At 36.3% G+C, this 16652-nt stretch overlaps 1 protein-coding gene across 1 annotated transcript; it reads left to right on the top strand.

Annotated features, from left to right (window-relative positions):
- Window positions 1-1148: 1148 nt before the first annotated feature.
- On the top strand, window positions 1149-15846 carry LOC144344092 (NXPE family member 3-like). The gene is made up of 6 exons (XM_078006239.2): window positions 1149-1262; window positions 7465-7561; window positions 7684-8153; window positions 10128-10673; window positions 11323-11372; window positions 11775-15846. The coding sequence occupies exons 2-6, from the start codon at window positions 7478-7480 to the stop codon at window positions 12500-12502; spliced, it is 1878 nt and encodes a 625-aa protein (XP_077862365.1). The 5' UTR covers window positions 1149-1262; window positions 7465-7477; the 3' UTR covers window positions 12503-15846.
- Window positions 15847-16652: the final 806 nt, after the last annotated feature.

Genomic DNA, 16652 nt, shown 5'->3' with positions numbered 1-16652 from the left:
CTGGTGGTCAGAAATTGCCAACCTCAGGCAACCTATGACCCTGGAAACGGATGCCTCCCTCACATGTTGGGGAGCACATCTATTTGACGAACAAGCCCAATGGAAAATATATCTTCATGCTAATTTATGCTAATTTTAATCTACTCAATCAACACATTTGGCACTCTCATACCTTCTCCAACTCAAAATAGTACCATAGCATCATAATTTTTTTAAATACCTCATCTAGAATTAAAGATATGTTCAAATAGTTATATTTCCATGTTGTAAAAATGTGCAAAACGGACATTTTGAATATATGCAAATTAAGTATATTTCGGAAGCCTAGATTTTCCTAGACATTTAGTATGTCAATCTAGATACCTTTCCGAAAGGCACTGTGAAGAAATTATTTCTGTTGTAATTTGTGACGAGTTGCCCCCCCCCCATTTTTGCTAGAATGACTAAACTATTTGCACTGGGAAGCATATCAGACCAACTACAAATTACGCTGTTTGTTTATCGTTTAAACAATCTTGATCTTTCAGTTTCTCTTGTACATATTGAATGAGATAAATAACAGTATTAGAGCGTAAAGTAAAGGGAAGAACACGAACACATACATTAGTCTGTTAAATATTTTGTTTTTAATTGCGTCTAGGTGGCCATATCATAACAATTGATGAATGTAAAATAAAAAAAGAAACAAACACTGGTCACAGTTTGAAACGTGCATTGATTTTCAGTTAGCTTCTTACAGAAGGACAGCTGCTGCAATACACATCATATGTATGTGCTTTATTCTAAAATAACAGGCAAACGCTTATACGAAATTATCCAATAATTAATTATATATGCACGAGGTCACGGCACATAAATGCATTTTTATTTGTGTGATGACGCGTTTTTATAATGCATGGCGCAAATAAAAGCATGTTTTTGTTTTGAAAATTTTAATATGAAACGACTCTATTGATTATTTTGGTTATCGGGGCGAATCTATGACGTGATGATATTATACAGTTACTGCCTGACTTATATAGCGCGGAGAGATCCCTGATTGTATTGAATTTTACTATCTGTAGGTGTTCCAAATAATTGCAATATATCTATTGTGTTGACTCGTGAACATAGTCACCACTGTTTTTCCCCCTTTTCATAGTGGTAGCGTCCTAGCACCGGCTTGGAATTATGCACACGTTCCGCCTCCTGATTTTTATTTTCAGAAAACTACATTTGTTTAAGAGGATGTATTATTGACTAGCGAGCAACATCCATTTCAGGTAAGTGTTGAAACGAGCAGAGTAGAGAGTCAGATAACGTTCAATTTATGACCACACACATTCATAGAGAATAACTATATAGTCGATTATAGTCGGGGCATGTATTCGGTTGGGACAACAATGATATCATAAATTATATATGTACATCATACCAGAGGAAAAATGGCCAAACACGTTTTTCAATCATAGTTTGAAATGGTGACTTTCTCCTTAACAACTTAGTTGTATGGGAATATCGGATATCACCATGTTTTATAGGTTTATAATGTCATAACCTGTCGCTGGAATATGGAAAACATACATATATACACTGACTACAGGCCTGCAGATTAGACCAGCATTTAGAGGTGGGATGGCAAGTGGAGTACTACCAGCTAATTTTGATTGATTTGATATGGGTACAGACTACCTCAAAAAACAAAAATTACCAAAAGTCCCTCCATGGCAACATTATCAAAGTGGCCGCCATTCTAATTATCCTAGTTTTCAGGTTACGCTGTACATTATCAATTAATTTTAATTTTTTGACACCAAAATCTTTTTTGTTTATTACAAACACAAGACTGTAAAAAACTTGACCATAGTCAGTGACGTCAGCAAATGATCCGATAACTGGAAAGTATCACTGTCCTGCACAATTTAGTCAAAAGTAAAAATAATATGCAAGTACTAAGTAGCATTCATGGATGCTTTATATCAAACATATACTTATGGTGAATTTCTCACAATATTGTCTGTTTGTCACACGAGTGAGTGATTACAGTCAGTGTGTGTATTACTCTGAGCCGCATGCGATCATCTATTTATCACCTGAATACAAAGAAAATAGTAATAAGATGCAAAAAATTATGTTTTAATTAGCGAACTGTTGTTTAACGAAGAGTAGGTTAATGTGTGCTATTCATATGTAAATTATATTGACGCGTCTGCGTCTACGTTCCAAACTAGTGCGCGCGATAATCGCATACGTTTAATGAGTCATATTAAATTGAATTTTGGGAATATTTTTGAACGATTCGATAGCTGTTTCTAGGAAGTGTTTGTCTTTTTGGCTTTAGTTTAATATTTAATGCAGTATCCTACGTCACAGATATTTATTATCACACTGTGCATGTTATAAAATATGTAATTATTACTGACATGAATATCTTCCACAACGTTTTGATATATATGTATAAATCCATATAGATGAAATCATTGTCACCAAACGCTATGACATTTTGAGTTATGGAGTGTAGATTAGTATTTTGTAATATACGAGTCATTGTAAAAATACAGTCATTGTTGGAATCCAATATCGAACCAGTGATACTTAAGGATGAGGACAATGAAGATGGAAGGTCAGAAGATCAGATTCTCCACAATGCTGTTGGGATTATTCGGAAGGATATTGAGAAGTTAGAAACAACAAATGAATACTCAAATGCTCAAGACCTTGACCTGAATGCATCAGAAGTTTTTGTCCCTGAATCTCTTCAAAATGTCCTTCAATGGTTGTTTGACAAAGAAGCATTTCATTCAGTGAATCCGAACTGCATATCAAGAAATGATATAAGACGGAAATATCTGTCAATTGCAGACTGTAGTATCTACTGTAGTAGGCGTGGTAAAATGCAATTTATTCCATCATTTTACATTGGCCTTATGTTACAACTACAACACAAATACGGCAGCAGAAACCTTATCCAGACTCTCAACGCATATGGGATGTGTGCAAGCTATGATGAACTCAATGCATTCCTTACAGCGGCTGAGAAGACAGATCTCGCACATGGGATCTGTGTACCAGCAATCATTGTTCCAAGAAGCTGATGATAACATTGATGTTGAAGCTATTGACAGCAAAAATACATATCACTCAATGGCCACCGATTTCAAAACTGTCACGCTCTACTTACAAAACACTTGAATGTATTGATGGTTCATTTTCACAGATTTTTTCATTTGAAAAATGACAAAACAGCGTGCAAAACCTAAACGAATTGCAAATGCACTGGAAGTGGTCACCGAACAGCTGAAAATATTTGGGCCATTTTATTGTGTTAAAGGTATTTTTATGGGTATTACTACGCCAATTATCCAGAAATAGTTTTGCTCTCTTTCTAAATTCAAATATGGTCCTGCTGATCATGTGACAGTCGATCTAAACATTATTGAACATAAAAACCTCCGCAAGGTAGTTTCATATGGACCAAAGTTTAGAGAAGCCCAACCCATCAACTGGAGCCATAATTTTAAGATCATCATGGACTCTGTTAAAGAATATGTCAGGAAGTGAACAAAAAGAGAGAAAGTTGAGCTTGACAGTCTTTCTGGATGGTTAAGTCAATTAGATCTTTGATACTGAAACGCATTCACAAATTAAAATCTTGTGTGAATAGAAAACCTAAGTCAGTATTTAAAGATCATATTGCTCTGAAATGTTTGTCTTCTCTTCATTACAGGTATGTTGTTGTTCCTGCAGATAAAGCTTCCAACAACATTGTTTTTATATGTAAAACATAAGTCGTATTACTACACAAGGCTTATTCAGGAACTAGGGTTAACCCATACATCTGGTAATCCTACTTATAGACAAACCACTTTTACTGAGGAAGAAATCCAGGCGAATCACAAGTCTTTCATGGTTTCTCTTAAAATACCAGCCAGAGTTGAGAATGATGACTTGCCCGGCTTGTATTGAATGCCAAAACTACACAATTCTAATTGTTCAACTAAAGAATTGTCTTAAACATTAACTACAATACTGTCTGCCATTAAAGAAGGAATTCAAAAGTTCTGTGACACTGTCTTCTCCAGGAGTGGCGTTAATCACATGTGGATATTGCACAATTCTAAAGAACTTTTGGATCTAAATCTTTATCTGAAATAAAGTCTATTAAAACATTCGACTTTTCCACGTTATATAGTACAATACCACATGGTAAATTGAAATCACGATTGATAGATATTTTACATTTAGATATATTGATGATGTCCTTTCCATCAACAATCCTAACTTTTGTGATTCACTCCCATTGATATATCCCACAGAACTAGACATTAAAGAAACTACAGAATCAGCTTTCTCGGCCTCATACCTTGACATTTACCTCAAATTTGACAACAATGGTCATTTTTCTACTAGACTTTATGACAAAAGAGATAATTTCAATTTCACTATCATCAATTTTCCAAACCTTAACAGCAATATACCTGTTTCCCCTGCTTATGGCGTTTACATATCTCAGCTTATCCTTTATGGCAGAGCATGTAGTATGTATTCTAAATTTTTACAACGAAATCGTCTTCTCTGTTTTAAACTATTAAGTCAAGGGTTTATAAAAGAAAGACTAACCTTGTCATTTAAAAAGTTCTATGGCAAGTATCATCAGCTGGTGGACAAGTATCATGTTTCTATGAAACAGATGGTAATAGAAGCGCTGGATGTCAATTGTCTTGCACGAGGATGACCTAAAATTCATGATTGTGATTGAGAGATATATGGCGTGTGCCACATGTTTGTGTGTCCCCTGTGTGTTCTCGGATTTGTAAATATTGCCTTTTTGACAATGATTTTTTGGATTATATTTGGGTATTGTTGCTTGGATTTTTACCAGTGCCAAAAGTAATACATTATGCACACAGCCAGGTGATTCCATTCTGGACATGTTTGAATGCCAAAGCAACTCCAGCTAACATAAATGTTGTGATAGTTGCAGCATACGCATCATCAATTGAAGCTCCACCATCAGACATGGCTACAATTTATACTACTCTGAAAAGGGGTAAACCTGTTGCCGATGCCTATGGACAGGATTGCCACATTTGATATGCAATTGCACAGATTGCACAATTGCACCTGTGAACGTTTATTGCGTGTATTGGAAACATCTGGGGTGATGCTGGTGTGAGGGACATTTTGGCAGACTCAGGAGTCTATGCACCAAACACGGTAGAGAGAATGTTGGCAGGAAAGCAATTTTACCGGGCCACAAGAGGGCTGACATTGGTATATGAGGCGCTCATTCAACTGTTAGTTAATATTAGTAATTATAGTAGTTAGTTGATATTAGTAATATCTTACAAATCTTACTTTGCAACAAGAGATGGCAACTGGCTATTGCATCAGTGCACTCAAATAAACATGCTTCCATAATTTGTTGTAGCAGACCGGCAAAACTATTCTCGATGGGCAACTTTGTATGCAATTGAGATGAAGATATTTCTGCCAGAGATAGTGACTGAGGCTTTTGCTGGGGGGTCAGTTTTCAGTAAAGCGAACCTCTAGTAAATTCAAGGGAATATGGAGTGACATGGGAGTAGAAACAACCATCATCAGCGACAATAAAGGTTCAGCAGTTCTATGTTAGAAAACTATGCGACATATATTAGATCAATGCTAAGTCAATGCATCGTCGTAGTGGGTTAAGACTGGCCAAGTCTAGCAGCCACGAGCAAGCAATGCCCGCAATGATGGAAAGAGATGAGGTTGAAGTACATAGAAGACAACATGACAGACCCATTTGATGCCAACTCACATCCACAACTACTTGTAAACATGGGCAGTGGTCTGGTTGCGACACCAGACATCAGCAATTCACTTTTTAATGCAATGGGCAATAGCTCGACCATGCTGAGTAACTTTGTGACTTTACAATACATTTTGAAAACCCCAAATCATTCTATGACACAATTACCAAGTCAGGTTTGAAGACATTCAAGGACATAAAGAAAACGTCAAAGGTAAATATTTCTGGAAAAAACAAGTGAATAGAAGTTTCACCTGAGTTGATTTACCAAAGAGCTCTGACATTAGCACAAGTGTGTCCAGAAGTGAATCTGGCTACAGTACTCAGTTATCTTGTTACAGCAGTTCCACCGACTCTTTTCAAAGAAGAGGGCAGTAGACGAATGACTTTCTTCATGCCCTGGAAGACTGTGTCAAAGTGTCTGTGTCAAAACTTCCTGAAAATGAGAGTGATGTGTCCATATTTTGGATGTTATGACTCTATTGCAACAGTTGAAAGTTGAACAGTTGAAAAAGTCACTTTGAAAAGTCAAAAGGGGTTCATTTTGCATTCGATCGATCGATATGATGATAAACATTCCCCAAAGTGTGAGAAACAATCACGCCAGCAGGGTGCAGGAAGCACCCAAAAATATCAAGTTATCAACTTTATGGGTGTTCCATCAAACAAAGCAGAATTGACAGCTTATCTTTCAGTATATCTTGAGGAAAATGTAGCATACATACCATAATACTCAGCAACCCTAGTACCAAGTTGTTCCTTGCAAGCAGATATTCATGTGCCCTCACTACAAAATGTATTACAGCCAATGGTATTCAAGAAGTAAGTGAGTTGTTATCAACCCAGATTGAATCTGACACTCGCATGCTTCTACATGCAATGGACTTTGATAGCAGGATCAGTTCCAATAGCCTTAGTGGAAGACTGGTTGTGCAATCGCTAGACACTGATGTGATGGTATTTTCTAATTCACTACATGCCACAGGTGCAGGCTGTAAGTACAATTCACAATATAGCAGACAAAATCGCCTGTTCAGTAATGCCTGCAGTTCATTCTTTAACTGGCTGCGATACAGTTTCCTCATTCTGTGGTATTGAAAAAAAGACAGTGATACAGAGAATGCTGAAACTTTCCAAAACAGAGTTAACTCATCTCCAGGCACTTAGTAAGGGCAATGAGGACTCAGTGGTGAATGCTTCTAGAAGATTTGTGGTTTCCCCCTATGATCCAAAGAACAAATATAGTAGAGATAATCAGTCATCTCTTAACAGACTCCGTGTTCGTCTAGCAGCAACACGTAGTGTATCTGTAGCAAATCTTCCCCCATGCGAAGCTGTTAAACGTGCATTATGGCAGACAAAGACATGGTCATCAGCACATCTGGCAAAACCAATACTCCCTAGGCCTGCTGGACAAAATGTTCCCATAATGTTTAGTCAGGTTTGGTGAATGTTAAAGAATAACAAATTACATTGCCAAAATATCATAAATATGTAACAAATTATTACTCAGATGGTTGATATTCTCACAATAGCAGAGGACCAATCAACCAATGTAGGATACCTACAACGATATCCTAGCTGAACTTTTTGCCAAAATGACCTCCACAAAGACTCTTGTTACACAGATTGAGAATGTTGTTACAACACTATTATTGCGATCTGATGCGTTTATTTTTTTTTCTTCTTAGCTTACCAAGCAGGATGTTCATCACAAAGTATTTATCAGTGCGATTATTCGTAGGTTTCATCATCGGATTCGGAACTGACAGATTATTCACAGAGTTGGTAATGTTATTAAATAGTTTTCTCTTCGTATATATACAAGCACACATACTTTGCCAAGTAATGAATGAATGAATTAATTAATTAATTACTTTGAACTAACCACTTTGTCCGTTGATTGACAGACTGGTCATATGGAAGAGACAAACTATGTGATGAGACGAGTCAATGTATCCCATATTGCATCGGAACACCACGGAATCAGAAAGGTGATCACAAGTAATTTTCCAAACAATTCAGAAACAGTTACCTCTGTCGCATATACGCGAGTGGACGCCGAGGTGCCAAATGAAGAAATTAATGCGCAAATGGGAAATCCGATCAGTTTAGATATTAAAGATGCAAAGACAGAGAATCCCGCCGACAGAAATTCCCGTCCTGTCCCGTCACCCGAGAAATTTGGTCAAAATATTGCCAAAAAGCACGAGTTGATGTTCCCATATGATAAATATACAAGGTTTGGTCTTGAATGGAAGGGCGTTTTGGAGGAATACGAATACGTGTATAGTCATTTAAAAATAGAAGAAAAGAAAAGCAGTGTGCCATTCATTCTTGGGAAGGAGAAGTTTTGGATGTCATCCACGGACAAAAGTAGGTGAGTTATATTATCAAGTTATTATTGTTTCGCGTCAGTTAATATAGATTGATGAGAACCCATTATTAAACAGAAGCATCATAATAAACCAAACTTCTTAATATGCTATCTGTGTAAAACAAACAATACAACGGAAATTAATGTGATAAATTATTCTATACGTCATATACTCGCAAATAGCCTCATAATAGATAACATATATATATATATATATATATATATATATATATATATATATATATATATATATATATATATATATATATATATATATATATATATAGTCTAGATGTGGGAGTCGATTATTCAAAAACAAAAGTGCTCGATACAAAGTATATGTAGAGCGGATAAATGCGGTAATAGAGGAATTAATACACAACTACATGAATATTGAAACTCGACAGCACTGTTTCGTAAGGTACAAGTACCTCACTCATCAAGAGCTTTATGTTTAATTCACTGCACCAACGAGCATACATATACTTCGCAAATTAACATATTAATTAAAATAAAAAACATACAGGTTTAAGTGTTACATAACAAGGCTTTTGATCTGTGTCGGCATGATGATACGAGTTCATTTCTTTTGTTTAGTGTGGAGTGGTGAGGTCTAAAAATTATTATAAATTTTTCCTTCAAACATAGAATGCATCGTTTGCTGGAGCTACTGTACGGGCTACCACGAGCAAGAATTTTCCATGTTATTCTGTGCTCAATATTTTTTTTCTTTGAGCGACCAAACATGTTTACTTAGTTCTGTCGCATTTCTAGAGGCCTGATTACGAAATGAGGCAGTGTGGTTTCTGTACCTTGTTTTGAATTCATTTCCAGTGAGACCGACGTATGCATCATACTAGACTAAATAACACATATCAACAAGGTGAAATGATAACCACACTTCCATTCGGAAGTTGAACAATGTTTATCACATCTCACTGTTGTTACGCATGCTATGATTGGTTGAGACTCGGTCACATGACATGGAATAAAAATGGATATTACATGGTATATTGCCCGCCAAGTGGATTTTACATGGGTATATCACATGGATGACGTCACTGAAACTACTGCGCAACGATACTGCGCATAACAAATTGTCGTTCGCTGCACTGGTGCTGCTCTGGCCGCTGTTGCTTTTGGGGTTGCTTTCATGGTTTTGAAGGAACTTTAGCCATCCGAAATAGACAGTGAACGTGCCAGAATGGAGATTATTTAAGATACTCTGTTTTGATGTATAGGGTATTTTTTATATGGAGCGAAAATGTACGGCAAAGCCGACACTGAAACGTCGCAGCCGGGGTCGCTGCAGCGCGTTCTACGCTGTGAGCATTTCTACGCGTTCCACGCCGATGCTAACCGAAAACGCTCTAAACAAAGCTGTGTGGCTTGTGAATAGGTGTGGTACGTTCGTGAGAAAGTAATTTCAGTCATTTCCACGGCACTCTGACACTTTTATCTATATAGTGATCAAATAACTTGCGTTTAAGAATTTCTCAATTCATTTCAAAAATGTTATTCTCGATAATTTGAGTGATTCACACTGCTGAAACACGGTTCAAATAAAAAGACTATCCATGGCTGAAAATAACATTTACTGAGTGTATTTCGTTGTTTTTCAGCAAACAGTGTATGTATGTTATTGAGTAATGTGAAACTTGTTATAATAGATAAAATAAAATATTGCATACTTCAATATAAGTGTTGTTATTTTGTGGGAGAGCGGGTGTGAGTGATATATGGTAGCTGTGATTGTCGTGGTGGATGTCTGTTCGATGTGATAAAATAAATAACACATGGTTAATCGGGCAATATCACGATTTGTTGTCTGCCCTCGGGCTGTTGGTCATGACCATCATCCCTTGGACAGGCAACAAATCGTGATATTACCCTCACAAGCATGTGTTATTATTTAATTATTGATAACGAAATATATCCTTGTACTATGTCGTTATTTAATTATTCATTGTTTTGCAGGGCATACTTTTACGAAAACGAACAGCACTTTAAAAAAGGCGATCATATACACGTAGTCGTAGAAACATATGATAAATATGACAACAGACGAAACAAAGGTGGAGATATGTTCCAAGCTGTCATGTCAAATACACAGCTACTAAAAAGCACTGCAGGGCGAGTATATGACTATGGAAATGGTACATATTCTATCTATTTCTATGCTGCATGGTCTGGAGATGCATATATATCCGTGTACTTGTTGTTCACAAGAGAGTTGATACTACACTTCAATAATCAACGGCTAAAAGAACAGCGTGTACCCTGGACGGGTCATTTCGGTGATGGTGTCAAAACTGAGACTACTGCCTGTTCATTACTTCGTGAAGGAGTGTGGGCAGATAAATGTACTTACGGAAATGAAAATTCACTAGGCGGCACTGTGTTTATATGTGATAAACCGAAGTCCTTTTCTTGTCAACAACTTGTGAACGCTACTTCCGGCATCGCGGTTCTTGTACAAGTCGCAGAACAGGAGAAACAAAATATTGCTTACTTATTCAAAGGGTAAGTTGTATACTATAGATATAATGTTGTATACTATAGATATAATGTTGTATACTATAGATATAATGTTGTTGTTACATCGATGGTTATGATTTTAGTAATTCACAAACTATTGATTCATGATGAAAGTCGTAATTATATCATTGGCGGACTTTCGCCAATATTGCATATCTAGGTGCAAGTAACTTATTTGATCAAGAGTTGTGAAGTCAGTTATAATTCTATACATATTCATTAGTTCAGATAATTGGACCATGTATGTCATATACCTAAATCTGACTATACATTGCTTAGTATTATTAATTAATTATCTGACAACTAAAGGAAACATCTACTTTTGTCTGTGAAAGGATGAAACGAGTAAATGTACATGTTCGCTACGACGACGGTAATTACTTTTGTCAACACTTTATATTAGATCGGTGTTTGTATAAATTCACATAATTTCACTGTATTTTAAGTTAGTTTTATATTATGATCACACATTACCTTTCAACTAAATACAGTAGATTACTTAGCAAAATTTGCAGTACAATCGTACAAATCACATAGCATCCTGGGTATGTAATAGCGTCTATGGGATAATCAATAGAAACGCAATTACTTGCATGAGTATTTTGTTACATTCTCGTATTTTTCATCCATATAGGAAGGAACAAACCCGACTTACCTGCACTCCATTGGCGATAAAGATAGCGGGTATATATAATTTGTTTTTGAGTTATAGTTGTAATTCTTCTTTTTATTGTGCTACAAATAGTATGAAGTATTGGCAGCATACAAAGATTTATTGTTTATGTTATATAATATGTGTATATTTTTCACCTATGAATGGTACAATGCTTAGGCTTGTCTTATAACGCACTTCTTCTTGCTACCTTGTATTATTTTTACATATTGAATAAAGCTGAAAACTATGTACAGCAGAAGATAAGAAGAACACGGGGAAAATCAAAGCATTGCTTCATAGCTTCTCAAAATTAGCTGTTTAAATATGTTGTTGCTTTACTCAGCTATCATGTTTTATTGATATTTCATCATATTTTTCATTGTATTTCTAGTACTAAGAATTAATTAGTTTCATTAATTGTTTTCTTCCAGATTCGTCATTCAAGTTACCATCTCTTCCACCATGTGGCCCAGACTTGCCGATTCCTATTTATGATGGTTACTGGTCAGATAACAAGACATATGTTTCATTAGTATGCAAAAGTCAACAGTGGACTCCTGTCCAGATTAGAAAATGTTTATCCAACGTGGCCATACGATTATGTGGTGACTCAACAATTGGTCAAATTCGACAACGACTTGATTGGGTCCACAATCACACAGATATAATTACAGGCAATGGTTTCTTTTCAGTGGGGCCTAGGCCAGTTTATTTTTGGAACTTTACCTTTGAGAGCGAATTCCTCGACAACATTACTAAGGAAAATTGTGCGTCTAAAAAATATGTGGTAATGATGAACATAATGTTTCATTATGCATCTTGGTCACTTCGCTCCTACATCGACAGACTGTTTGTCACAAAGTTTGCGGTTCAAAGATTCTTGAAGCGATGTCCAACAGCAGTAGTTATATTTAAGTCTGCGCATGCTCGAGATAATGTCAATGAGCTTCAGAGTTTACACAGTAGTAACTGGGTATTCTACGACATGGATCGTATGATAAGGAGTGTGTTTAGTGGCATAGGCGTACATTTCCTTGGAGTTTGGGATATGTGCCTATCTCATTTTTCTAAGCCCGATGTTCACATGTCTCAATATGTAATCGAGCAAGAAATACAGCTAATGTTTTCCTATATATGCCCCGAATTAGTAGAAGGATAAATCCTATTTATATCTAGGTAATGTGATGTCAACTCGTCTGCATTCACTTAAGGTATATTCTTATTTCTAGAATAGTCATAATACTGTTTAGATATATACTGGACGGATTGTCTACACGGTGTGGTATCGACTAGAATTAGAATCAATGCATAAAGCAATAGATACAATAGTGACACTAGTGCAAGCCTTGTTAATTTTACAGAATTCAGAATTTATAAATATTGCATATTTTACAATTGACCCACTAAATCGCCAAGTCCTGTCTAGCAACACCAAGAAAGAAGTCCAGTCCATAACGTTAAAATGTTAATTAGGTTGTTTAAAACGATTAGTTTATCATACGTTATAATATAATTAAAAGAATGTATTTCATAAAATTCGGGATGTTTCTTGGACATAAGGATTTACCATATGACAGGCGTGGTGCATGGTTTTTAATTTTCTGAATATGTTGTTCTTCCCACGGACAAAATTTTTACAATTATAATGTTTGTTTGTAAGATATATTGTTATAAGTTGGAAACAAATCTATTATAATTTTAAACATAGCGATCTACGAACAACTTGTCTTCAAATCTTCCTGCACCATTAAACTGTTTTAAGGGGGGAGTATGGACAAACAACATAATAGTCCTATATGTATAACAACGAAATGTTCTATATGTACAAAAACGAAGTTTTATTATTTTACTTCTATATTTTGATTCTTCAGCAAAGGTTTGTGGGTAAAGTGTTACATCATAACTGTTGTTGTAAAAAAAATTAGTAAATGTTTCCATCTACTTCAAAAATTAGAACTTAAAATTGATTGAAGGTTTAGAATATGGAGTCGAGCTGTAGCAGAATAGCAGTGCAAATACGAGTGTCTTTCAGAATGTAGTAATGAAATAGGCAAGGACATAGGAACCGTACCGGCCGTACCGGCTATGGCCTGACGACTTTTGCACGTCCCCCCTAGTAGACATGGTCCTTCGGCCCACGTCAGAATACGCCTCGGGCCTACGGCCCTCGCTGGATGGCCGGATAACCTAATTTTTGCTTCCTACGGCTTTGATAGGAGAAACCTTATGTTTTGTATTGTTGTGAATCTTTGTATTTTTTAACAGCTGTGGTGATATACTATTGATGAATGATCTTCATGTCGTGACATTGAAAGGCTGAGGAAAAGTGAAAACCATAAAATGAGCATTTTACCAAAGAATATTTGACCTCCATTGAAGCTCTCAGCTGACCAATACGAAGTATGACATGACCACTGACCGTGTACTGCATGTATGTTTTCTTCGAAAACGTAATGCTTTGAATTTAACCTTTGGATGTAAACTATTTAGGTAGTAAGGTATGATCAAAAATGATTATTTTCAATAACACACCACAAAGCGGTTTCTGTTGGTGAAATCCCAGAAAAGTATGAACGATCATACCAGTGAACCGGCTGACGAGCTGGTAACATATGCCGGGGTAGCCGATGAATAATGCATAATACAGAAACTATGCATCATTGTAAATTAATACATGTACATGTAGGTATTTGTGGTAAATTCCACATATTGCAAATGTGACTATGTAAATTCCAAATTTACATATCATAGCTGATATTGAATTTATCAAATGCATATCATCACAGTGTGACGTAGGACCTGGGTGATACGGTTTCTAGGTACATGTGTAATCACATCTGATGAACTTTTTCTATTTTCGCTCACCATATACCGAATATACCATCCAATACAATGGAGTATTACAATAAATTAGCTCAAATCCACAGCAGTCGGTCTGATGTTGTCGTCAATGCACGGCTCCCAATAATAAAAGACATAATAATACATAATTTCCTATTATTGTTGTGCTGCAATTTGCCAGTGATTCAGTCACAGTTAATGAAAAAACATTCATTTGGTTTGGAGCCTCATTTCTGACTTCTGAGAACAGGGGAAACTACTACTAGACGTAAATTGGAAAATATTATATATGAATTCTTCGGGACGATCTGTTTCTGGGGAAACCAGCTGTGACAGCATGTATTGTGATGGCAACAACCAGTATTTAATCCAAGATGGTGGTGTGAACAAACGATTTACCTATGTCTATGTCAATTGTCATAATTACGACATCACATTAAAAGATACGTGGTCGCAACATATATACCGTTAATATTATCGTTAAATGACGCAGTATTATGAAAGTATATCGCAAGAGTATGGCTTCCTCTCATATTTTGGCGTTTGGCGGCACAGTATATCTCGGCTAGAGTCGACTGTTTCAGGATAGGTAGGCGTGGCTACAACATGAGAAATATCTCACATTCACTCGGATACGAGTAATCATATTCAACCAAACAATCGATAACTGTCTATTTCAGTGTGAAAAAAATCCAAAATGGGAAATGTGTGATTGGGCATTTCACAGGCACTTTAACCCTAATAGCGCCAAATTGACGTAACAAGTGTGGACTTCCTTGTTACTCGAGCTTCTACGTATACGTATAAGTATACCAGTTACACGTGTGCGGCATCTCCAGTAGTATATTATCCTTTGGATAAACTCTGTGAAGTGTCTAATTGATTGTATTAGTGTCTCTCAAGCAATCTTTATCCAGTCATCTCATTAGTGGTTTATATCAATTGCCCAGAGAATTAGATTAATTTACCAAGATCATATCGAATGTATGCCCGTCAACAAATTTGGTCATCGAGGTTTTTATTGGGATGGATTTTGCACATAATCAGACGATCAACGTAATGTTGAAATCTTTTTTAGAAACTAAGTTGCAAGGCAAAACTCTTCATGGTCTCGTCTTACAGTACTGAACTTCTTAAAAGAATCCCTTGTAAGAATCTTGCATGCACTTACCAATGTAAAATTCAAGTATAGTCTATTAGTCAAGAATTGTCATGTTGTATAGCTGGTATAAGGTTTCCTAGTTGACTGCTCCAGCTTTCAGAGCTGAAAATCAGAAATGTATTGAGGAGCAAGCTGCTATCTCCATCAGTTCCATTGAGTCACATATTGGATATTCCTACTGAGTGTTTAAATTGCCCAGTTTGAGCACTTTATGTCTACCAAGAAAACTAAAAACAACTGTACTATTCATGTGCTGCATTTGCTAAGACTCACAATCTTTATTTTAATAAATGTTCCGTCAGTTCTGATTAAACCTTCATTTTTCAGCTGGTGTGGTCTAAATATTTAGAATTTGTTGATGTTCACACCCTTGTGGTATTTTTGTTACAAATTGTTGTGATTCTCTTCAATGGGGGATTTACTATATTATGTTTAGAGACTATTGTTGGTGTAAATTGTTTCTGAATGGCGTATATCATTGAATAAAGTTTGCTACGCCAGTCACGGTCGTTGCTAAGCTTTGTCCGGTCATGATGCTTTCATACATCAATGAGTTGACTTGTTCAACGGGTAATCATCGCCCAATGAAGTGAATTTCATTAATGTAATTTACTCTAGAAGTGCGGTGATATAAATGACATCGGATAAAAGGAAATATAATCTTAAACACATAAACTATGCCATTAAATGAAATGGGAGCAGCGTTAAAATTATTTCAATGCATTTTACAAATATTTTAAGTGAACTAGGTCTAATGGTTTGTCGAATTGAATTCTTCTGCGTAAATTGTCAACAGTAATTCATTGTCACAAAAATTCGATAATCAATCAATAGCGCCAGCTACAGTTGGCTAAGAATTCAAACTTTGATAACCTCAGCCAGTGACCTGATTCATAAATGAAATACTATATTACGGAAAACGTTACTGTAACTCAGTTATTTGTAATCATTTCGACCATTGGGTAGTTTGCATACGTGTGTTTGCTAGGGAATACCACTGCATATGGTTAATAAAATGGCAACTATACTGGAGAGACTGGTGATAGACTGTACTGGGGATAGGTAGGAATACGAAACAAATACGAATTATAAGCTGTTGGAAAACGCTGTGGCAAATAAATAGAAGGGTTTATCTAAAGCGGGGGAGTCGTCACCCGCGCATGCGGCAGATGGCCATAACGTCTCATTGTTTACAAACAACCGTCTACCCATGAGCCTTTGCGTTTTGCGTGTGTTGTTATCGTCGCTTGGGACTCAATTCCAGCGCGTGTGCAGGTGACGACCCTCCTGTTTTAGCTTCCACAGT

The sequence above is a fragment of the Saccoglossus kowalevskii genome, chromosome 5 (assembly GCF_978046115.1).
Source record: "Saccoglossus kowalevskii chromosome 5, keSacKowa6.1, whole genome shotgun sequence".
NCBI lineage: Eukaryota > Metazoa > Hemichordata > Enteropneusta > Harrimaniidae > Saccoglossus > Saccoglossus kowalevskii.
The sequence above is the reverse complement of the archived record's forward strand: the minus strand, read 5'-3'. Positions and strand labels throughout refer to the sequence as shown.